Genomic DNA, 25,282 nt, shown 5'->3' with positions numbered 1-25,282 from the left:
TGGATGCTCCATCCCTGGAAGTGTTTAAGGCCAGGTTGGATGGGACTTTTCTAGTGGGAGGTATCCCTGCTCATGGCAGATGATCTAGATGATCTTTACGGTCCCTTTGACTCCAAATCATTCTGTGATTCCATGAAATACAACCCCCTTCTCCCATGTTACATCAGTTTGCAGCTACCTCATACTGATCTCCTCCTCCTATTATTTGCTGCTACTATTATTACTGTTTATTGATTATCATTACTCTGTTGCAGCTCAAAAACCCTCAAGCAATGTGAAGACCCATTTATTCCCTTCCCTCAGAAGTAAGGGAACCAAGCCAAGGGAATGGAGACCTCTTTCCAGTTGGGCATGGAGCTGGGATTAAGAGCCTCAGGGGCCAGGCTTTCTCCCAGAGGCACAGCACCATTACTGACCTGGCTGGTACCACCACACCTGCCTTCTCATCACTCATCTATTGCAGAAAAAGCTTCATTGCATACGTGTGCACGTGTGCAAATATATATACCCAAAATTATTGTTTGAAATTTTAATATAAATAAATATAATTATAATTAATATAATTAATACCACTACCAATATACATAATATAATATGTAATAATTAATAGAAATATGATATATAGTTCTATATAATATAATTATATGTATATAATTAATGTATACTATAAAACAGATATTATATGTTATAAAAATAATATAAATAGAATATAAAGACATATTGTATTAATTATAGTATAGTATAGTATATTATATATATTTATAAATAATATAAAAAATTAATATTGTTTTAAATTCCAATATAGATTTAAGGATCAATATAATAAAAATAGAATATAAAAATAGATATTATATGGTATTTAAATAATTTTATAAAATTAAGGACTTCCAGAAATGAACATGTTTCAATATTTAAAAAGTATAAAATCTGCAATTATTTTAGACTTTAATATGGATGCGTAGAGCAATTTAATTAATGAGGGACATAAAAAATAGGTGTCGGGCGCTATACAGACAGCACTTTTCCGGAGCGGTGTATTTCCAGACGGGAGGTCCGGCTGTGCGTGCGGGGGTGCCCGGGGAGGCGGAGGGCGGGAGGCGGGCGGGGGCGGGGGCCGCGGGCGGGGCGGGGCGGAGGCGGCAGCGGCCGCCCGGGGCTTTGCCCGCTCTCTCTCCGGCGCTGCCATGGCTCCGTTCCGCTCCGGCCCGGCGTGGTGGCGCCTCCTGTCCCTGGCCGTGCTCGGCCCCGTGCTCTGCGGCCGCCCGGCGCGGGCCGAGCCGGAGCCGGAGCCGGGGCCGGGCCCGGCGGCAGCGGGGGACCCGCACGGGCGGCACCTCTACAGCGCGGAGATGCTGCGGCACGGCGCCGCCGCCGCCCCCCACTTCGTCATGTTCTTCGCCCCGTGGTGGGTACCGAGCGCGGCGCGGCCCGGCCCGCGCCCTCCGCCCGCCTCTTCCCCGTTGACGTGGCGGGGGAGGCGGCGGGGCCGGGCCGGGCCGGGCCGGCGGGGAGGCCGCGGGGTCGCGCTGCCCCGAGCCCCGCGGGGGGACTGGCGGGGAAGGGCAGCCCCGGGGGCCGGGAAGGGCTGGGACGGGGAGCGGGACCCCCGCGTGTGCGTGGCGCTGGCCGCGGCGGCCCCCCCGTCACGGAGCCGCGGGCTCGGTCCGGTTGGAAAAGACCTCTGAGATCATCAGGTCCGACCTATCGGCGCACGAAGCCGCCCCCGGCCGGGGCTGCCGGGCAGTCGCTCCGGCGTGCCTGAGAGAGACCGAGAGCAGGCGCAGCTTGGCCGCCGTCACTTGCTCACCCCGGGTCCCCCAGCCTAAGCTCGCAGATGCTTTCATTGCAGAATCTGTGTTCTCTTTGCATACGCGAAATTTAAGGGTAAATTTGCTTTGTTAACCTACCTGCTGTGTCCCCGAGGCCACAGGTATCCGTAGGAGAGCTGGAGAGTTACTGGGTTTGTGAGAGACCCACTGGGCTTTTGTTCTGGACTGGTACTTTTGGCTCGAAAATGGTTGAGACGAATGAGGGAGCAGTGCTTTACTGGCTATTCCTAGTCAAGAGCACAGTACTTCTCATCCCTGGGTCTTTCTCATGGTTGTTCATATTCTTCTCTTTTCTTTGCCTCTTCCCCTACCCTTTTTTATCTTACTGATATCGAGTAGATGTTATTGGGAGTTCTATTGTTAGGGTTGTTAGGTTTCTTTTTTTACTTTTTTTTTTTATTCCCCTCCCAAGTTTTCTTTAATCTAGATAAAATAAAGTTAAGGGAACAATGTGCAAAAGTTATGTTTTGATCCAAAGTTATCCATTGCTACGTGGTGCCATTTAAGAGTATGAGAGTCTTTGAAATCCATAGCAGGAAAGCATTTCCTTTGAAAACTTTTTTTTTGTTATTAACATTGACTTATTTATGCCATGTGAAAATGTTAAGTAAAAGCTTGAAAGAGCAGTTGCCTTTGTTCTCTGAAGATCACAACAGTGGATGACGCCTGACTTGCTGGTGAAGGACTTTTGCCTGAAAGTGCAGTAAGGCCTGAGAAGTGCCCGTGCAGAGCAGGAGTGCTGCTGTTCTCTTCTATACTCAGGTGGTGATATCTGGGTCTGTTCACGCTTTGACTGACTCTCTCATAGGCATCCCTAAAACCAGACGAGTTTTCTCTTATCCCAAGACACTGTTTGTAGGAGACCCTCTACCAAAAGGGCTGTTGCAGCATCCAGTGTATGCTGCGCATCCTCAGCACAGATCAAAGGGAGTGCTGGCCTTGCAGACCTGGATCACACTGTGCCCTTGGGAGGGCTGAGGATCTCTGCTCAACTCAAGTGTGAGGGAACTGTGTTGTTTACCAGATTTGTTGCAGCTTCTCTGGGTGTTCTCCTCATCCTTAGCAAATCTCTTCCAGATCTCTGGTTCATTGGCTTCGGGGCCCTTGGTCTGGATGTCTGCCTCCTGACAGGTGGCAATAGGGCCAGGGGGCAGGTGCAAGGGAAGAGAAGAACAAAAGGAGCATCCAACTGCCCGAGAGAGGTGCTTATACCACTACACCAGTAGTTTAATTGTCAGTGGGATCAGGGTGGGCTGCCTGACAGTCCTGGAGTCCGTGTTAGAGCCTCTTGTCCTGTTCTGAGGTGATGTGCTAGTCTCCCAATGCTTCCCACAGGCTGTTGTCTGTAGTTCCAAGGCAAACAGCAAACATCCCAGTGTTGTGCTGGGACTGTCTTTCACATCTAGGTGAGTGCTGCTAATGTTGCACCGTCAATGCTGCCAGTAAGAGCTGGGTTAGAGCCTGCACCACCCTTCTCTTCCAGATTCTTGAAACAAATGTAGCCGAGGGCCTCACTCAGAAACAGTGGTGGTACAGGTGGCGTTCTACATTTGTTTCAAAGATGGCAGACTACTCCAAGAAGAGAGCATTCCCAATCACTTGCCATCAGATGTCATAAGATCTTTGTTCAGAAGGCTGTCCCACTTGGTAGGTACACTTGGGACAGAACAGGACAGAACTCTTGGTGGCAGAAAGTATTCTTGTTTGCCATACCAGTTCCATTTCTGCAGAGGAGGGAGGTTCCCCTGTTTCCTTAGCTGGAAATCATCTCAACTGAATAGTTTTACTTCATTATTTTGACTCTTACAGGTCTTTTCAACACATGTTCTTACTTGGTAAACCTGGCAAGTCCACTGAGCTGCAGCAGAATTGATCACCAGAGTTTGTTGTTGTTGAATAGAACTCTGTTGGCTGGATTTTACTTCAGTTGTATTCTTCTGTGCAGAGCAAGACTAGTCCTGGGCTGCTTAAACCATGTTTGTGTTTTTAACTGGATAAGGATTTGAGCTATACCTTATTGTGGAGCTGCCCTTGCTGGCTGCAGATCTCAAGCTCTACTAGTGGACCCCAGAAATATCTGTGTTAGTCTCTTTTGGATCTTCATTTGTGCTTGCCAGTGGAGGTTGCGGATCCTTACAACAAGGGATAATAGAGCAGAACTCATCATTGACACCCAGGTCTCCACTGTCCCCAGCAGCTCCTCCAGCCCCACTGATGTGTCGTAGAGTAGAAGCAGTGAAGGACTGTGTAGCTGCATGGGGTTGAGGGATATTGCATGGTCTTGTTCTTTGATTTTGCCCTCCTAGGTTTTATATATATACTTCCTTGGAAACATCAGAAAAAATATTTTTGGGACTGTCCTGTATTTCCTTCTATATAATACTGTTTTGGTTTTTTTTCAAACTGGGAATGACTAACTAGTCAATTACTGACTCAGGCACATTTTTCCTGCTTTATTCCCAGTTTTACCTTCCATAATCCAAAGAAGAAGGAAAGGGGTGTGTATAGCAGAGATCACAGTGTTAAGTAGGGACAAGGCAGCTCTGTTCTGCTTAAAAAACAGGAGGTTAATTAATTGGGATTCCCTTACCTAGTTTTCCATGTTCTGTCCTCTAACACCAGCCAGTATTCATTTGGTGTTTTGAATCACTGCATCCACTAGGGGAAGGGATCAGGGTATCCAAAATTCTCCTCTTAATTCAAGCTCTGAAGGAGTTGACCATGGAGGGATGTCAGTCAGGAGTTAAATATTTAAGGAATACTTGATTTTAATAGAAACGCATTGTATCCCTTCACCAGGACAATTCAGAATAAGGTCACGTAGGAGATTGTATTTGGCCACATCATGCGAGCGTGTGCGACCCACTGTGCCTCAATGTTACTTATTAAGATCAGAAAAAATTCTTTATCTATCTTAAAGTAAATCTCAAGGGGGTTTTTTTGTTTGTTTGGTTGTTTTTTTCTCGCATTGATCTCAGGAGAGAAAGGTGTGAATCCATGCAACTTTTCTACAAGTGTACTCAAAATCATTTGTATGACTGAAACTATTTTAAGTCCAAGCAAAGTTCTCCAAAGTCCTACTGGTGATTTAATTGTTACTTACAAAGTAGATGTTGTAGGTCATGCCAAGCAATAGCTGCTTTCGTACTGTCAGTCTGAGAATGTTTTCTGTTACTCCAGCTTTGTATTTCTTAGATGTCTTTGAGGGTTGGCAAAAGCAGCCATTAAAGAGAAATTAAAATCCATTCCTTAAAACTTTCCATCATACTTTGAGGAATAGAGTATTGCTATAATGATTTGAAAGACTAGGAAAACAGTGAGAAGAATAATAGCTATTTTTTGCTTTTGGGGAGGTGCTGTTGTAGGAACTGTGTATGAGGCCAGTTTTCTGTGTGTATGCAGATATAAAGAGTTGATGGTGTCCTGCTGGGGCAGAGCATAGGATGGTAGGATTTTTACAGAATATTCTGAGCTGGAAATCACCCACAAGGGTCATCAAAATTTTGGGAAACTGTATCACGAAATTGCATATGACGTTTCTTGACTTGTGCGTTACAATTCCTCTGAAGCATGGAAGTGCAAGTGGCATTACAAAGAGGCTAGCAACTATTATTTTCTTACTACTTGCTCAAAAAAAAAGGAATTTTGAAATATTAGAATGTAAAGCAAGCTGGGCAATCTTGCAGGATTGTTCTAGAAAGCTGGAAGACTGACAGGGCTTTGTTTAATAGCCTTACTAAGTTTGGGGCGTATTTATAGGATTTGTACTGTAAAAGGAGAGTAGTGAGGGGTTCTCAAATCTTGATGATTTTTACACTAGATGTGTTTGCAGCATGCTGCAGTTCTTAACAGCATTTGCTGTTGCTTAGTATAATAGTGCTTGAGTATGGAAGATTTCTGATGTAACTGATTTTACTTTTGATTTAAAGATTTGTTTAAATTTATCAAAATCACCATTCTGCATATGACTTTTCCATGGGCTCATTCCCCTCTGAGTGGGAGCAGCTATTAAACAGTATCTTGTCCCTTCTGTCACAGGTGTGGACATTGTCAGCGCCTCCAGCCAACTTGGAATGATTTGGGAGATAAATACAACAACATGGAAAACCCACAGGTCTATGTTGTTAAAGTGGATTGCACTGTAGATATTCCACTGTGCTCTGAATTTGGCGTGCGAGGATACCCTACGTAAGTATAGAAAGAAGTCTGCTCCTATTTTTCTCTTTTAGTTTTCCATGATCCTCTGCCAATTTCTTGAAGCTGACTTCTAAGCTATATTTTTGCTGGATTTCTTTGTAGCCCTTTGGACCTGCTATGTTCATTTTAAGCCTTTTTGCAATGTTGCCAAGTATCATGTGATACACAGTACTCTTAGGCTTTTTCTTTTTTTTTTTTTTTTTTCAAGAAGCTGTTTTATGTCTTGGAAGGTGGCTGTGTTTAACTGAAGTCCAGAGTTTTCCTGTTCTTTTGTGTGGGATTACCTCTTTCTGAAGCAACAGTGCATTGTGCAGCTGTGATATGCATGACAGAGCTGGTTTCTACTAACAGTGCTTTTGAAAGTAACTTGCCACAAGTTTTTCAGTACACTGCATCCTTCATAATTACATGATAGGTGGTGTCTTAGATTTTTAGTGAGCTAAGGGCTCATAAAGCAATAAATGAATAGTATCACTTAGCATAGCAGTGGTGATACTGTGTGGATTTTTTTCTAGCTAAATTTGCTTAGATTGGTCTAGTATTTTAAGGTTGCTATGTTTATGCTGTTATCAAGGATGTATGTCTTACTACCTCAGCTTTGGTAGGCAGAGTATGGTCTAGAGTATACATGAGAGCTCAGTGCCTTTGGGTTAGATGTGTGTCCCTTTTAGACTGACAGAAAAGGAGCAAAAGGATTTATTTTTCACTCATCTTCTTTAAAGCTTCTTGCAAATATGGATGGATCCTTTCAGCTGCTTTATTAATTATTCATCTTAGTGGGGATAATTGGAGATTGTATCAATGATTATCTATAGCCCTTCCACAGCCTGTATTTTTCAGTTTCCTTCCCTTTGCTCACTTGGTCTGGTGTTTTTGCCAACCCCAGCAACAGCCTGAACTTTTCTTTCACTCCTGGCTGCACCCACTTGGATGCAAATGAGTGTGACTGAGTAGAAGTTGAGAGTTATAAATAGCACAGTCCTTGTTGAGGTAGGAATTGTCCTTAAGGGCAGTGTGTGTCTTGCTTCCACTACAAATAGCAAGAAAGAATTAATATTACAGTTCTGTTTTCATACCTCCAGAAGTGAGCATTGGCTGTCATTTCCTGTTTGCATAGATTATATTATGGTGCTGTTCCTCTTAAAATAGAATGGCAGAGATTTTTGCATAGGAAAAAATCAATGAATGTGTAATTGCTGGAGGGTTTTTTCCCCTCCCTCCTCTTTAAGGCCATTGAGTATATAGGAATAGTTAGTGCTTGCTTTTTTATCTGTTTGAAAAGTTAAAAATAATAAGGCAGTCATCTGCTAGGTATAGAAATATAGCAATGAAGGGGAATTCATGGTAACAGTTCTCTTTCTATTTGAGTCAGGTTTGAACTAGCTTGTTTCTAAAAACCTCCAGCAAGGGAAATTTCACAGTTTCCCCAGGCAGAGGTATTGTTGCAAGTCCAGGTTATGCTGATCCCTACGCTGCCTTCCTAAACACCTGTCAGAAAAAAGGCTGGATCCCCTTTTCATCCCCTCAGAGAAAAAGTGGCTGAGCAGGTCCCTGCACTTCCTATCACAGTTGACTCAGGTTTACTTGGTGGTGCAAAATAAATACTCTCTCAAGTGAACTGGAGAAAATTTACCCTTGTTTGCAGAAAATAAAGGTGCAGCTAGCTTTTTTTAAGATGTTACCTGAATTTGTTTTGTTACTTTTCAAAAAGTCTTGCCAGGATGTGTGCCTTAGATATTCTTCTTTTTCATTTTTTTCCCTTCCTTATTATTCTGACTTTCTGTCATCACAAGGAACATTCAAGAGTACCTTGAAAAGAAAAAACAGTGGGAGCTCCTATCTCTTTTGAATGTTTTTTGCATTATGTGGTTTTTAAACACTTTTATACGTTCATTTCTTCCAACTGTGGAACAAGAAGAGAGATAAAAACATTTCAAGAAATTAAAGAAGCAGTACAAAATGACAGCTTGTCAAGGGGAACTGAGAGCTAGGTGACAGTAGTAACTGAAACTCTGATTTGCTTTAAAAAATAAGACTAGGTCAGAATTCAGTGTCACACCTTTATTAAATCTACTTCCAATTTTAACTTAAAATTTAGTAGTAGAAGCTTTACGTAGTCTATGAAAATGTTTTGATAGCAATTAATGAATGTTGCAATCATGAAGTCTGGATGTCTACAAGAAGTCACTTATCCTCTTGTCTTATTGACTTGTCTCAGTGTGTTTTTAATCAGTTTAATACCACATGACAAGCCCTACACTACAACAGTAGTCAGGGAACAAAAGGTGAGAAAGAAATTTCTGGGAATTAAGTACTAGATATTTTTCCTTTGGTGATGGAGACAGGTGAACAAAACAAAATTGATGCTCTTTGAAAACTGAAATAGGATTCCTAGAACTGAATGCTGCAATTTTTAAATTGTTTTTTCTTATTGATCAAAGTAATATTACACTATGCTGATTTTTAACTTGGTATGTCTTATTTTCTCTTTTAAAAATCTCCTTAAAGCTTACATGGGAAAGAAAAAGGGTCCTAAGTTCTAGCCATGACACTTCAATCTGAAAGGGTTGCCTGATGCTGATGTTAATAGTCAAGAGATCTGGTACTGCAGCCTGAGATGCATTGCCATGGATTAGCAAAGCACATTACCTTTCTGAGAATGTTTCCTGTGTGAAAATGTTTGCGTCACTCTTCTCTCAATTTTGACCCTTTAGGCTAAAGTTACTTAAACCAGGACAAGAACCTCTGAAATACCAAGGCCCTAGGGACTTCCAGGCACTGGAAAACTGGATGTTGGAGAAACTAAATGAGGAACCATCTGTAAGTGAAAAGGAAATAATCTTTTCTGCTGGTTTACTTATCTATCATTTCTCTAAGTTAGGTTTCAATTTCCAGGAGGAAATCTGCTCCTGAGAATAAAAGTCAGGTTGCAGTATCAATCTGAAACAGCTTACATGTAAGTCAGAGTAGTAATTAAAACTGTCATCCTGTGACCTGCTCTCTGTTTCCTGCTTTTAAAATTACAGTACATAATGCAATTTTAATGCTTATACATTTGACATTTTAAGATACAGTCCTTGCTGTCAATTCATTTGACACCTGTAGGCCATAATGTTTCTGGAGTAAGAAAAGCAATTTAGCTCTAATACATTATAAATTGCATTTGTGTTGAATTTAATTACCTCTTTAAACATAGATACCATCTTTAGCTGAGTTACCTTCTGATAATATTGTGCCTAAAGAAAAGGTTTAAAATTGTCAGTTAAGTAAGATACGCTAATACCATCACTAGGAAAATCCTTAAGTTTAGGGGTATCATTCACATACAAGAGCCAAGCCTTGCCTAAAATTAAATTTTTGATTGCTGTTTCTCATCAAGAGAAAGCTGTAGTGATTGCTGAACCACAGTTAGAATGTGATTACATTTAAACAAACATGGTATTTTTAATAATTGAACATTAAATGCTAAATTATTTTAAGAAATACACTTTGAGGTTCCTAAAAAATTCTTTTCAGCTCTAGGGTTAGAGTCTAGAAAGTATCCACTTGCTTTTGCTGAACTGCTCGTAAGTTTCTTGCAAGTTACATATATTAAGTTTGCTCTATTTCCATAGTTGCTGTTTTCATGGCGCCATGAGGTGTACAGCGTTCCTTCCAGCACTAAGGGAGCAGAAAATAGCTTTTGCACTATTTTTAAATAGCCCAGAGACCACTGAAATGGGTGCGATGGCAGTCCTGGCTGATGTGTGATGCTCTGGAGGCACTATATATAATTTAAATGTGTTAATAGATGGTGATGCAATGAATGCTACAGCAATTCCTGTGCCCTGTGACTGTACTAGAGCACAGTGAAAGACTGGTATTCCACAGACTCTGCTAACTCTCTTTTATGTGGCAGTCCTTTTCACCTTTTGCTTTCATGTAGTTGTTTTTTAGGAAACATTAGGTACCTAAATCAAGCTAAATAAGGACATTGCTTTAGGAATTTAAAATTTCAGAGTCTATGGCACTATCACACAACGGTGTGATACAAGAAAAAATATTGTGTATTTGCTGTAGAAGAGAAATAAAAGTTAATTTTTCTCCTGAATAGGACCCTGAATCTGATGTGGAACCACCAAAAGCCCCTGAACCTAAGCAGGGAATGTATGAACTCTCAGCAGACAATTTCAAGATGCACATAGCAGAAGGTAACTGTTTTTTCCAAACAAGAGAAACTTGGCTACAAACACATTAGTAGTGGGAAGTCTACACCAGAAATGTTTGTTTTGAGGACACCTCCTTCTTACTTTTATTTTCCAATAACACCTAGTGAAAGGGGCAACTACATAGCAAACTATGTAAAAAGGCACTGGGTAAATTACTTATTGCAGACTATAAGAATGTTGAAGTACAGCACTCAGAAGGCAGTAAAATTATGGCTCCTCACCCCAGGGAAGAAGCTAGTGGGGCGTGCTCAGCTAAACTGTCTCTTTTCCTGAGCTCCTTGCTCACTCACAGCCTTGCCTCTGTGTTTTTGCAAGTCCCATATCCTCCTTCCCTAGGTGCTGGTTTGTTCTTCCTCCCAGGTTGTTATTCTGGATAAGGGTAATCCACCCGCTTCCTCCTGCCAGCCCCCATCCCACTCCAGTCTGGCCTTTATTTGATATTGTTTAGCTTCCTTCCTCCAGAATTAATGTGGGTAAAACACTTTGTCTCTTTGGCTATTTTAAAAAATATTTTGTCTGGAAGCTTTAAAATTAATGCCAGGAGGGATACCTAATAAGGGAAATTTCACCACTCACATGATGTTTTTTAGACAATGAGCAAAGTCTTAGAATACAAACATTGGACTGGCATGACAACAGAGGATCCTACTTTCTCCATCTGTTATCTGAAAAAGAAAGGCTGGATAAATTTAAATGTTTGCCCGTTTGAAATCAGTAGGGAGGTCAAACCAGAACTTCTTAAAGTAACTATTAGCTCATTAGAAATATTTTCATGTGTAAAACAGCACTTTGTGCAGCTAGCTTAAAATTTCCCAGCATGTCTGGCTTAATGTGGAATTCAATCAAAATTCTCAATTAATTTTCCTCTGAGCCATCCGGGATATGCTAAGCATTTGTCAGCTTAACTACCTTCTCAGACTGTAAAGTTCAGTGCATTGTAAGTGTTTTAAGTGTTTTTATTATGTATCCATTGGCCTTCACAGAGGAGACATTCTCATGGTCATATCTGATGGTTAAACAGGTTTATGATCATTTGTAAATGTGTTTTCCTTTCTTGACTTCAGTTACGAGAAGTTCAGTGCTTAAATTTAATGTGAGCCTTAGCAGTTACACCAGCAAAGTTGACCTCTGTTCTTAAATAGCCTCCTTTTACCTTTTTGCTGCTCTGGGACAAAAATAAATGATGTTATTTTCTATTGAGGAGAGTATGTCAGAGTACGTGGTAAAGAATAGCTGATTTTGACTAGTATTCTTATTAATTCATGGGAAATTTGATTTTGCAGTTTACTTGACCAATACAGAGTGTGTCTATCAGTTTGAAAGTCTTCCACATGCAGACCAGTTAAGTTAGAGTACACTATTACTGCAGTTTGTTTCCTGGTTGTTTTTTATTGCCTTTCCTCTGACCTTCCTTTGTGAACGAGCCTTCAAACTAGAAATTAATTCAAGTAATATAAGACCCAAAGCAGTCTTCAAAGGATTATGAATAATTCTACTAAAGCTGGTGTTTCCTGCAAATTAATTTTTTTCCCTTATTTTAATTAAGTTCACTTTTATTTCATTTAACAGAGCCTTGCCTTGATGTATGCAAAAATGTGCAGCAATTTGAATTAATTAATCTTAATTTAAAGAAATTGCACATTCTGGAACTCTGCAATCAATGATATATACTTTTAAACTAAACCTTAGGAGATAGCACAGGGACTGTCCTCTGCATAAAATGCCATGAACATCTAATAAAAGCAGAAATTTCTGAGTAGTTGACATGAAAATCCAAAGAGCAGGGCAGAAAAAGAAAAATGGAAAACCGAACAACATTTTTCAGGTAATTAATGGACTTAATAATTTCTTAGGAAACACCATTGCACGAAGTTGAAATTTAATACTTCAATTTGTGCTGTTATCAACATATATTCCTTGGTAGTTCTTTCTACTCTGTAACAGAGCAATTGGTAGAATTAAACACTAAGGTAAATGGTTAGGTTAAAAGTATCAGTTTTAATAGCTCACTTCTTGGCTTGAGATTGTGAAGCTGTTTGAATTTTCAGGAAATTTGGCAACGCTTTGGGACTGCATACAGTATTGAAAACCTAATTGCTGAAGTATTTTGTCCTGGCCTTTGATTCACAGTGTTTCCTATCTTTAACTCAGGAAATACCATGATAAATTTGCAGGCTGAGATTAGTGCCTCGGCTTTAATTGCAGCCAAGTTCATTCCAAATTAGCTAAATATTTTTTTTTTTTTTTAACTTAAAGGTAATCACTTCATCAAGTTCTTTGCCCCTTGGTGTGGTCACTGCAAGGCTTTGGCCCCAACCTGGGAACAGCTGGCTCAAGTCTTTGAGCATTCGGAAACTGTCAAAATTGGTAAGGTAGGTGAAGCGTTCTTAGTTTGAAAATATGGTTTGTGTCAACATATGTTTCAGCCAAGAATCATGCCTTTTGTGCTATGATTTGCAAATCACAATTGTTTTGTTTCTTACCTCTTAAATCCTTTTATAGTCACATTTTTTTTTTTGTTTTGAGATGGTCATGGCTTTTTTCGCACACATCCACAGTTTAACAGGACCTCCCCAGTTTTAAGCAAAGCCTTGTTGCAAAGAGAGCTGCCTCGCTGCATTTCAGAGGGCTGGGAATAAGTCTGATACTTCAGATGCAGGGAATAATATTTTGAGACTTGTTTTTTGTTATTCATTTGCTTTGTCACAACTTGATAGACTTCAGTATTTATCTTGAGTGGGAAAGTGACTTCCGATTTGTTCTTTGCAGCATTGGATTCCTTAGCAACCTTTAGCCCTGCTAGGTATTTATGATGAGTTATTTCTGTGCTGGTTTTGGGTTTTTTCCTCTTTTTCCCCATAAAATTTTAAAAGGTTTCGGGGGGGGCTTATACCTTTAAAATTGATATCTTGTCCTGCTTTACTATTTCCCTTAGGGTTGATAACCAGGTTCTGTGGTGTATTTACCATGGGAGCTTGTTACTTGTACGTGGAGTGACTACTGTGCAGAGGTATGGAGGTGGTCTGGCAATTGCAGTTACTGGCTTTATTTGCTGACCCATACCTAAGTTCAGGTGGCTCATGATGGGAATCCCTCTGTATCTACCAGCCATGTGTGGAAATCAGACCAGGCTCAACTTCCATGTCCCTAAACTTTCACAGTGGTTCCACTGACCTGAAATATTGCATGGCAGCAGTATTGTCAGTCCTGCAGAGGGACTCTCCCTCTGCTGTCTCCCCTGCCTCTGCCCTCACAGCACTTTCAGCTGCAGTAGGAGGGATGAGCTTAACTTTTTTTTTTAAATGCTTTTGAAAATCTGTTGATTCAGGTATGCTGTACATGTACAGCATAGACCAGCAGAGTTGAACTTTAGAGGAGACACACAAATATGTACATGTTCAGACCTAGTGGTTATAAAGTTAGATTCCCTCTGAGAATGAAATGTCAGAAGCTTTTTCTCCTTTGAATCTTTCTATACTTTTTGATACTCTTATTTGCTGTCTGATGAAATCATTGCTTAAGTATCTTTATGAAGTTACCATTCTCTGGTACCCAGAGAAAAATAAACAATAGATTTCCAAAATTTCTGTTTTAATCAGTTGTCTGTGGTGTTTGCAGTTTGTATTACTGAGAGTTGCTGTTTAATACTTCCACTAAGATTCGTCTTGATGCCCAGACAATTTTATGTAACTGTATAGCTTGTGAAATAGATCTTGAAGCATGTCTTGGCTAAGATTTTAAGTCTGTAAGTAAACAGGAAACACAACTGTTTCTAAGAAGGTTGAACCATGACCTTCATCTAATCTGGGGGAATAGTGTCTTAACACTGTTTAATCTTTAGAATTGATCTTCAGTGAAAAGCTTCTAAACAAGTAATTTTACAGACTATATTAGAATTGAATGTTGCTATGCACTTGGAGCTTCCCTTGGAACACAGTTCACTTGCTAACTGTTTACATGCCTTCTGAAGTCTTTAAAGAGTAGTCTTTTAAAAAATGGGTGAGCCAGTATGTCTTCACTTTACAGCTCTCTCACATTAGTGTTTTGTGTCTCATTGTCCATGTACTGATTTTATTAGCTGAGAATACCAAGTACTTTCTAATTGAAGTATTTAATTATGTCTTCATTGTTCTTTGTGACTGCTACTGCTTCCTTCTAGCCATACCTCCCTCCCCAATCCCTCCTTAAAAAAAAAAAAAAAAATCAAATACATACAGTATTTATACAATCAAACCACTGTTTGGAAGGCAGACATGATCATTCTCAAGACAGTACTTGGTACTGAGTTTTGCCAAGCCTTGTATTGCTTGTTCCTGTATTTTTCTGAGCTTTTAAACAAGGGAAGCTGTGATGCTTGCTGTATGTTTATTTTAGGCACTGAATAGTTTTTGATTTTATTCCCAAAATGTAGGTCGACTGTACCCAGCATTATGAAGTCTGCTCTGAAGCCCAAGTTCGTGGTTATCCCACACTCCTCTGGTTTAGGAATGGTGAAAAGGTGAGTCTGCAAGTTCAGCAAAAAATCACACCATTTTTCTCTGAATAATATTTGGACTATGCCTACATTCTGGAAAAAAAAATCTGCTTGTGAGAGAAACGATGTTAGATGTTCATTTGGGTACTAGAAGAGGTAGACTTTGTCCACAGATGAAGGTTTTTGTTCTCTGTTTTGCAAACAACTGATACAATGTCCATAAATCTGTAAGCAGGATCTCCAGTTATGCTGCTGTGTGAGAGAATTCTGGGTTTACTTTATCATAGTATTTTACTTCATATGAAACACAATAATATAACTGAAATAGAAATAATAATAAAATATGTAATTTTCACAACGTGTATCAGAAGGTTCTCATCTCTAAGTGGTGCCCATCTGCTGAGTGATGTCTAGAGATGCAAATTTTCTTTCTTATATAAACCCAAACATTTCACATGACACTGCGAGTGAGAATCTTGTGGGCCCAGTTGACATTTTTCCTTGCAGCAATTCAGAGAACGAAAATATTCGGAAATTATGGAGAGATAAAATATTTATAAATACCACATACCTGAACAGCAGTAAATAAACATAATATAAATTGTAGCATTATTTATACTATATTTTACAATTTCAAGATTAGTTAAATATATTCAATGGATATTCAAAACAGGCCTGGCAAGAGAACCCAGGACTACTCTTACCTGCTAAGTTCTTGGCAGGGGGAAGGAAGAGAGGGTTTACTTCCATTCATCTTGCATTCCTTTTTGAACATTTACAGTATCAGCAACGTTAAGTTTTGTTACTTGAAACAGTTTAGTGGCCACTGCTAGTGGCCATTTTCTGGCACTCTGAAGAGAAACTGGCTGCCAGTACATACCATATGAGGTTTGGTATAAGCACCCCTATAAGATCAGACACTAGGGAATTTAAATGAAGCAGCACAACTGGAACCCGAGGGAGTGCTCAAATCAAGAATGGTGGCATGTCCAAGGCTAGAGGTTTTTAGGTAATTAAACTTTAGTCTAATTGTTGTAATAATTGGAGTTCCTTGGAGTTATTTCAATCAAGAGTGCAGTGAAAGAAAAAAATAATCACTGCTGTTGTATTTGGTAAAGCTGAACATCAGCCATTAATCTGAACAATGTATTTCAGTTGACATCAAACTGTCTTTCCCCAGTGGCAGTGTGGCATTCCTTGGTAGAATACTGCCACCAAAATCACATATTCCTCCATGGGCTTATACAACATATGTGAAAAAACACAGAACAACCTCAACAATTTTCCAATAATCTGGCCCAGAAATTCCTGAAACTCTTTCTGGCAGCCATGGTACTGGTCAGTAAGGGGAAGAAGTGATTCAGTCATCCAGCCTTGTCTGTAGTACTTTCATGCCCTTTGCCATAACTGAAGTCTGGCATCACACCACTGCTGTTGGTGAGATGCAGCAGATACTCTGGGAGGAACCCTGCCCCTGCCCTGCTGACATGGGTACAAACAAACAGGAACAGGCTTCGTGCTCCTTAGGGATTGACTGACACCCAGCGCCAGGAAAGGGGCGGCAGTTACAGGAAACATTATCAATTACAAAGGAAGGGAAATGTGTAAAAGGAGCTCCAATGATAAAGGAAAGTTGAAGAGGTGTCTGTTCTTCCTTCTAATGTATGGGAGATTGTTTGGATGTTGTTTCTTAAAGAGTCTTCCTTGTCTGCCAGAGGAAATACGTTTTGCAGCCCACACCACATAGGACCACATCTCAAGAATTCGATCCAAAATGGATATGTAATGCCTCAAAGATATGATCTCTCTTCTGAACAGGAAAATTAATACTAATTTTCACAGACAGCCCTGAGGGCAATTATGCAAGAGCCAAACTGGAGAGGGCTGACAGTGGGTTTGAGGCTAAAAGCTGCTCACAAGTGCTCTGATTTCTTGTTCTGACAATCTCTTGACTGTCTTGTTCTCTGGATTTGGAAGGTATCTGAAATATGGGGAAGCATCCAAGGTAAACTGTGGCCTCTCAAAGATCTGGCTGGCTGGCTACTTCATGTGCAAGTTAAAAAATGAGATTAGACTTTTGGGAGAGTGGTGCCATTGGAAATGTCTGCCCTGCAGCAAGCTGCTGTTGTCTCTTGCACCCAGGTGAACCCAGGTGCCCAGAGTGCAATGCCTTACTATTTGGGTTTTCCAAGGACTTGTGGAAAGTGTGCAGGCCAGAGGAATGAGTGTGTAGTCCAGAGACAGGCAAGTTCAAGTTTTCAGCCCTGTCAAAGCACTGCCTAGAGCTCACAGGGTAACAGAGACCACACCCAAACCACAGTGGGTATTTTATTGTTCCTTGTAGTAGAGTTAGATTCAAAAAAATAAAACTTTTAAAAAGCTGACTAGGGTGAGACCAGAAGGTCAAAGTGAAAATGTTTCAAAAATTTGCTTCTATGTTTCTAAAATACCTGTCATTTCAAGGGAATGTTGGATTGTTCCCTTTGGGTGCTGAAGAATCTGTGGCAAAAGCTGAAGACGTGGCGTGAATGGAATGTCATAGAGAAGTTTAAGAACTAGATAATCATATTTATTATTTATTTGCTTACACTTGGTAATCTTATGTTTTACTAGTAATTATTGATTTGCTTTGTCAACTGCATATAGAAGGTTGCACAAACTATTTGCTAATTTTAGGGTGACCAGTACAAAGGGAAGAGGGATTTTGATTCCTTGAAAGAATACGTGGAGTCCCAACTGCAGAGCTCTGGGAAAGAGCCACCAGCAGATAAACCTGTTGAAGCCCCACAGCCACCTGCAGAGCCCACCCCTGTTGAGGTAAGTGCTCCTGCTCTCTGCAGCAATGTAAGGTGTTCAGACTGTTTTAGCTGCCTGTCTGAGTCTTCCATGTGTTTCTCTCAGATAGCTTGGCAATTTCTAGATGTAAACTGCATCAAATACTTCCCTGGTTATTTTTTTTTGAGTAACTAATGACTGGAATCATATCACAAATCCTAGAGATACTTTTACTAACCTGATGAATTGGAGAAGGAAAAAAAAATCTGATTCCTATTTTATGGCTGCAATAAGTTATTTAGATACAGGCATAAATGTGGTCTTTTTGGCCAGTAGAACTTCTGGCACGTGGGTCTGTGTGACAGCATATTTCACCACTGTAGAGTTGAACATTTCTTGCAAGATTATCACTTGAATCCAGGAGGATGGTGCACACCGCTAAGCCCCTAAAACAAGCCAGGGTTCTGTACTTAGGAATCTGTCTGCAGAAGCAATGAACAAAGATTATGAAGACCAGTACCAATATGGTAAGGTAATGTGCCCTATGACAAGAAAACTCCTTGGTGTTTGGAGACTTATTTTTATCTTGGTTGTCGGAGCTACAGGCTTATGTTGTGAAGAAATTGGCAGAAATAGCCTTTGTACAACTGTAGTTCATGTCATAAAAGTTTCTGTCTTTTCTAATCCCTTTGGCATTTCATCTGTCATTTTTCTTGGAGATGAATGAAAAATTGGTGAGGCTGAGAAATTAGGGATGGATTTCAAACATAATTTTCCATGAAATGTGCAGAACATAGTTTCTGCCTATAAGGGACAGGCATCTATACTCCCTTGTGCTATAGAATGGATTTAAATAATATATAAATACAGTTTCTATGCAGCTTCTTAAAGGAAAATACTACCTTTCCCAGCTGACTTTTCCAGCAGCATTACCCATTTTGCATAAAGTGGCTTACCAAACATTACAGACCACATAGATTTGCAATTTTCATGCTCTTCAATTTTTATTTTCTTAATTGACCTCATATTTGGAAGATCCCAATGAGCTGGTGTTAGTACAATGCCAAAAGTAATTAGTTGTCTTTCTATTTTTATAGAAATAACACAAACCACATGTGACACAAATTCCCATTTCTGCCTTGCATTCACCAGCACACACACAAGGAAGAAAGGATTGTTGGGGGACTTTTTTGCCAAATAATAGTAGACATAGTGTAGGACTCAGCTTGCCCTTACAACTTTTCTTATCTTCAGACCCCCTGACTCTTTGTTTTCATGAATTTTGAAACAAGGGGCCAGCCCGAGTAGCCAGCAAACATTGACTGCATTTGCCATCAGTTGACCACAGGCAGCAAAGGCAATGAGTTCCCACTCCAAATTTGTGTCCCAGTGTTGAGCCCCTACTTGGATTCCCCCATATCCTATATAGCCCAAGTACTTGCCAGCCCTTTTACAGAAGCTGTACTTTTACATCCATGAGACTTCTCTGCTGCCAGACATGGCTAAAATCATTCAAAAAATTATCCCAGTGGACTAAGGCAGTGTGACCAGCTGATGCTCAGATTATGTGATTGCATTAGATGTCTTTTTTGAGACACAAAGCTAAAATTGAGATATCTGATATTAAAATTATTTTTGTGGTTATATAGTTTGCATTGCTATTCTGATAGTAATCTACAGAGCTTTACAATTTGTTTTACTGTGCAAATCATAGGGAAGTTGTTACTAATCAGGTTTTCACATTTTGTATCTTAGATTGTATATTATGTTTGGAACATCAGTTTTAGATAGCCTTTTAGGAAAATCAGAGTAGAAGCACAGTGCTTACTTTTTGCTTCATTTAATTATTTCTGATTATTTAATAATTAGAAAGTATAAAAGTATAATTTCTAATTTCTTAACAATTATTTAGAGGTAATAACGCTTCAGCACAATGAAATAATTCCATGAACTAACACTTTTTTACAAAAATGTAAAGGTACTGGATAATTTGAATTTTCAAATTTAATTTTGGCTTCGCAAAACTTACTGGGGTTAAAATAGAATTGATAATACTGTCAGCTGTGATCTTGTTTTTCTTTTGCTTTCATTTGATTTCAAAGCTTTTACAGGCATGAGGTACATTTATTTGTTTTTAATCCCTCCCACCCTTAAAGGTCTCACACAAAAAATGAAGTTTCAGCTCCATGCTCTCATGTGAGACTGTAAGCAATGTGCTTTCCTCCCATCACTCCCTTGCTCCTGATATTATCAGGAGTAGAAACATTTCCTGGCACCCATGCAAGTGTGGTGCTGTGATGTCCTCTTGACAGGCAAGTCTGTGTTTCTGGTAACAGATTTTTCTGTAAATGCAATGCAGGAGAAGAAAGAACAGAGAGAGCAGCTCTTGAGACATCACTTGTGTGCCTTGAATACCTCATTAAAATCTCAGATGGCCATTACCTGCTTGAAGCCAACTCCTTTAAGGGCTGTTCCTTGAAACATAGTGTATTAAAATTAAGGTGATTTTTTACAATTACTCAAAATCTGGATACAGGCAAATCCTTTGAAAATAGGAAAGCTTTGTTTCTCCAGAGAATGATGAGATTCAGTGTAAAACACTCTTTTCTCTGCATGTCTCTAGGGAAGGAAAGTTGCTGAGAAGTAAAAGGCAGGTCTGCTGCTGCTACTCTTGTTTATATTACCAACAATATTATCTTTTCCAATTCCAGTTTCCCTTTTAGGAATGTAAAAGCTCAGTAGACTGATGTTGTATATACAAAATGTTTTGACTTTTTTTCTCTTTTTCTTTTTTCTGGGGGCAGGCTGCAGTGCTCTCTCTCTCTGAAAAAGACTTTGATGCAACCATTGCTAGGGGGATCACCTTTATTAAATTCTACGCTCCATGGTAAGAAGTTTGCAGCTGTTGCTGTTCAGAATTATTGCTGGCCTAAGATGTGAGTGCCATAGTTGCTGTAGGTCTTTGAGCTGTAGTACTGTATTTGTTGTCTTGATCTAAACTGTGAATTAGCTGAAGAATGTGTGTGTTGGCAAGAGTCACAGCAAAAAAAAGCTCAGCCTTGTTTAGCTCCCTTGAGCTGCCTCTCTGTGGAAAGGCTGACACAGAAGCTTTACCATGTCAGCCTCCAGGTACTGCTGGGGTAGCAGGGAGAGTGAAGCTTTCTTTGCAGGTGCAGCATGTTCCTATCCCTGGGTTAGGGTAAGATGAGGGGAGTGTGTCACCATATCTCAGTGCTGAGAAAGGAGAGGATGCTGGCCTTAGGGCACTCTCCAGCCTCACTTGGAAGCCTCATTGGAGCACCTGAATTTTGATACACGACAGTTGAGCTGGATAATTAACTGCCTGTTACTCTTCAAATAACTGTCCAAAAACTAATTTGCACAAGTGACAATTTAAAGATGTTCTTAAGAGTGTATGTTCATGCAGTATGTTCTTAGAGGGACCCAAGGTAGGAGTGCCCAGTGCAGATGGTGTAGGCGTAGATACCCAATGGAACACGTTGGAGGGGGGAATGAAAGTCACATCTGGCATCTGCCATTCCTACTATATCCAGCAGAGCCTGGGACCCCAGATGGGTTAAGACCTCAGTATTACAAACTTGTAGAAGAAGTATTTCCCCCTTTTTCTTACTATTCTGAGACAAAAAGAAAGTTTCACACTTCTCTCTCTGGTTTATAGAATTCATGTTATTTGCCTCTACAAATTTAATGAAACTTGCATGCCATCTTGCTCATCCATTGCTGGTCTTTTAGCCAACAGAAGGAAGCCTAGTGTAGGGGGAGAGATTAAAATTAAGCTGTATTCCACTGTGTAAAAGATAACACATCTCTGATTTAATCACTAGCATTCCATTAACACAGTGTATAAGATATAAAAAGATCTTTTGTTTAGGTTACAAAAGGTCCCATTACAAAGCCACACCAGCAAATGCCACCCATATTTAGATTTGCTCAGGCATCTCAAAATATTCCCATTTAACTTCAACAGTAGGCATGAATATGTTTCTTAGTGTAGGCAAGAAACACCTGGGAGCATTTCATTTCACTTAAGCTCAATGCTGCAGGCTTTTCCAGTGTTGTCACCCTTTGCTGCTTGAGAACCACTGCTATGCTCTCTTCCATCAGTAAGATCTGCTTTTAGATGTGAGCAAGTATCTGCCACCACTGGGTTAAGACATGTCCTGCGTGCACAGCCCTCATCTTTTACTGCTCTTTCCTCACTGCCTTTATCCCCTCCGTACTCTGGGAGGGACTTAGATTGAGTCTGTGCCTGTGCTGCTTCTGCCCCACCTGCAGAACTGGCTGGGAAATACAGTTCACACCTGTGCTCAAGAGCAGCTTCCAGTCTGATTTCTGAACCCAGGGCATGTTAGCATATCTACTAGTTTGTTACCTGGAGCAACTTTTTCTGGGAGAGTTTGAGATCAAGAAATTCTCCCCTTTTGATTATCTCTTATTAGCAATACCATGTCCTCATCTCCTGAGCTTATTGTGGGATGCTGCTGGATCTCACAGATAGGATCAGTGCTGGATGGCAGGCTGAGAAACAGTGGTCTCAGGATGTAGAGTCACCAGTGTGTGCTGCCTGGCTGCAATGCTCAGAAAGCCACCATTTAGGAAAATGCTTCCTATATTTATGTAACTTGTATCCTAGTTTTGGCTCTGAAAGTCACGCTTGTGACTGCCTGTAGTGCTCTGCATATAAATGACCATATTCTATTCTAAGTGGATTAACTTATGTAGGGCTCAGCAAACACTATTATGTTGCTTTCTAGTTCTGCCCTTCAGTTAGTTTTGGATAAAAATTAATGTTAACTTGCATCGTAAGCACAAAATCATCCTGTTCTAGTAGTTTTTGTGCATGGTCAGAAATGCTTTTATACTGTCACTGTATATTAACAAGGTAGTTTAAATATGAACTGGCTTGCATTAAGAAAACTTCTGCTGAGACATCTTTCATTATTTTTGTAAATGCCCTGATCCAGCCGCGAGGCAATTATGGGTCTGTTTTAATAACCCAATTAAGGTGCAGCTGGGTTAGAATAGTATGAGCAATGCAGATTTAAAGTCTAAAGTGCTTTGGGAATTCTTCTTAAAGGCAGTAAGAAGTTCACATTAGGAACTTGACTAAGCCAAGTTCAAAAAATGAACAAAATGAATGCTAATGGTCAAGGAGGCCATTAGGAACTGGAAGAAATTTAATAGGGAAATTAAAATCTCATTTAACTAATTAAAACTCGGGCTGTGTAGCTTTAGCCTGACTGGCATATGCTACCTGAAAAATTAATTCTACAGACATTCTGTGTCTTCCTAAAAGCATTTTTGTTTCCAAGAGATCTTTTTTTTCCATTTAAATATTCTCTGTGCTTGTCTTTATTTGGCTTCATATTCCTCTGTGGGATAAAATGTTAATGTACCGAGATCTAGAATACCATTCTAGGCAAGACTAACAAAGGCCAAAAAGTACTTCAGTGCTTAACTTAAATAAAATCACTTCTTTTCTTAGCTCATTTACTGACATAATAGTGCAAGGGAGTTAGAGGGCCAAATCATTAGGGGATAGGAAAGGCTGCTAGTTAAACTTACAGCAATTGCAGCATGACAGTAGAGATAAAGTAGAAAGTGTATCTGCTAAACAAATCTCCCTCCTTTGTTTCTAGGTGTGGTCACTGTAAGAACTTGGCTCCAACCTGGGAGAACCTTGCCAAAGAGCAATTTCCAGGTTTGACTGATGTCAAAATAGCAGAAGTGGACTGCACTGTGGAACGTAATGTCTGCAACAGATTTTCTGTAAGTGTGAAAGTTCTGAAATGAAGGGGACAGTATCGTGTACCAGATGCTGGAGGCTCCAGAGTGCAGCCCAACCGGCTGCTGCACTCCAGGTGCCTGGTGACAGTACAGCTGTGGTCTCTGTTGGCCAAAAAGAGGCACCTGGTGACATCATTTTGTTCCAGAACTGTTTGTTTGGGCTTGGCCATTTTCATTATTGGACAAAGCTGAAGAAGTCACTACTTTAGGAAACCTCTCTGAAAGCACTAAAGCTGTCTTGCGGTATCCAATGCCGAATTCTGTTCCAAGAAAAAAAAGTCTTTAAGAGCTGTTAGGCAGACAATTGAAGACAGAGGGCTGTCATTCCAAGAACCTAGAGGAACATATATTCATATATTACCCCATTCCCTTAAAAATGTTCAGAAATTGCAGGCTGGCATTGAAAGTTCTGCTGTGGGTTTGTTTTTTTAATTTTAAATGGCTTACTGTTTTAGAGGAGTTTGATGGCTTTTCAGAATCAGGTAAATATGAGTGATGGATACAAATTTGAACATTAATAGCAGCTTTCTTTTTTTGTGTGTGTCTTTTGAAGGTACGTGGTTATCCTACACTTCTGCTTTTCCGAGGTGGAAAGAAAATCAGTGAACACAATGGAACGAGAGATCTTGAATCACTGCATAACTTTGTCTTGCGTCAGGCAAGGGATGAACTGTAATAAAAGTCTGGATGCTCTGTCCCTGGCTGCCTCTGTACAGTACCTGAGGGATTTCTATCTTTGCTAATTTTCAAATAGTGTATTTGGGGGTGGGGCTTTTTTTGTTTCTTTGTTTCTAGGAAATTGAATGTACTAAACTTTGGTATCTTCCCCTTGTGCGTGTGTTAGAGACACGTCTCTGTGTGTGTGAAGGAAAGCTAACAATTAGTTACTGTGCAAATCAAGAGTATTTTCAGCATTGGTAGTTGCACTGCATTTCTGCATTCCTGCAATGAAGTGTAAATGGTTTCCTTTGAGACCAAAATACGTTAAGAAAACCAACTGAAGGGCAGCAGTAGAATATTTTTGTCTTCAGGTTAGATCTGGTTAAAAAGTAATCCTTACAAACTGCTTACCATTACTAGTAAGGCAAAAGCTACAGCTGTGTTGAGTCACTTTTGCCTCTAGAATTGTACTTAATCCTTATTTGTCTTAATATAGCTGCTGAAAGGTTGAAAACACACACACCTTTGGAAGATACCAGGCCACCATGAGCTGGTTGTTTCCTGTTAATCCTCTCAGCATGGGAGGTCTAGCCATAATGAAAGTGATGGTACTGTAACATGTGCCTGAACATTACTGATGCCATGGTGTACATGTGTCAGGTGCATTTCCATAGGCTGCTGCCATCCAGTTCCAGAGGCACAACTCTGCTCTACTTCTCTAGAGCCAGAGTGAAAAATAGGTGCTGTTATAACTGCCCCATTAACGGCAAATGATCAGACTCCAGAGCTAACGACATGTTTCCTACCCCAGCCTGAATCCAGACATTGTGCTGACCTGATCCTTAGTCAGAGTACCTAGAGAACAAGAAGTAATACAATGTTTAATTTTTTTTTTCCATTCAGCTCTTCTGCAGTAGTGTGAAATAGTTCCCCCCCTCCCCCCCTCTTCTCGAGCCTTAACGTTTTTCCAAGCTGTAAGCGTCGATAAGTTTGAATGCTAGGACCACACACTTTGTGGTGTCTTGGATTATAATATGAATCTATTCTTTGGTGCATAAGATGTTCCATGTTAGACTTAACTGAAAGCCAAAGAATTTACATTGCAGAGACTGTCATGATACAAAGGCAACAGCAAACCAAGGATTGAATTCTGCTGTCTCATGTGCACAGAAACTCATGAGGAATGAGGATTGCTACAGGCTAATTTGACTAATCTGTCAAGATGCTGGGTTTTGTCCATCATATGGAGTAAGTTGGGTTGCTTTTCTTTTTTATTAAAAAAAAAAAAAGGCAAAACATCAATGAACTTTTAAACCAGTGAATTTCTCCTG

The 25,282-nt window shown here is 40.2% G+C and overlaps 1 protein-coding gene across 1 annotated transcript; it reads left to right on the top strand.

Moving 5' to 3' along the window:
• Positions 1 to 1,134: 1,134 nt before the first annotated feature.
• On the top strand, positions 1,135 to 23,987 carry TXNDC5 (thioredoxin domain containing 5). Its single transcript, XM_084210821.1, has 10 exons — positions 1,135 to 1,405; positions 5,868 to 6,017; positions 8,741 to 8,846; positions 10,120 to 10,216; positions 12,491 to 12,606; positions 14,646 to 14,732; positions 17,385 to 17,525; positions 20,288 to 20,370; positions 23,144 to 23,273; positions 23,845 to 23,987. Exons 1-10 carry the CDS (start codon positions 1,185 to 1,187, stop codon positions 23,965 to 23,967), a joined length of 1,254 nt encoding a protein of 417 aa, XP_084066947.1. The 5' UTR covers positions 1,135 to 1,184; the 3' UTR covers positions 23,968 to 23,987.
• The last annotated feature ends 1,295 nt before the right edge of the window (positions 23,988 to 25,282 follow it).

Source organism: Fringilla coelebs, assembly GCF_963513975.1.
Source record: "Fringilla coelebs genome assembly, chromosome: 1".
Classification (NCBI taxonomy): Eukaryota; Metazoa; Chordata; class Aves; order Passeriformes; family Fringillidae; genus Fringilla; species Fringilla coelebs.
This window is presented reverse-complemented; position numbering and strand designations above follow the sequence as displayed.

What these genes read in the sequence shown, in the direction of transcription:
- TXNDC5 (XM_084210821.1), top strand. Translation starts at nt 1,185, where the DNA reads ATGGCTCCGTTCCGCTCCGGCCCGGCGTGGTGGCGCCTCCTGTCCCTG. An exon ending in AACTAAATGAGGAACCATCT is followed by an intron (nt 8,847 to 10,119) that starts GTAAGTGAAAAG and finishes TCTCCTGAATAG; the next exon opens with GACCCTGAATCTGATGTGGA. An exon ending in CAAGATGCACATAGCAGAAG is followed by an intron (nt 10,217 to 12,490) that starts GTAACTGTTTTT and finishes TTTAACTTAAAG; the next exon opens with GTAATCACTTCATCAAGTTC.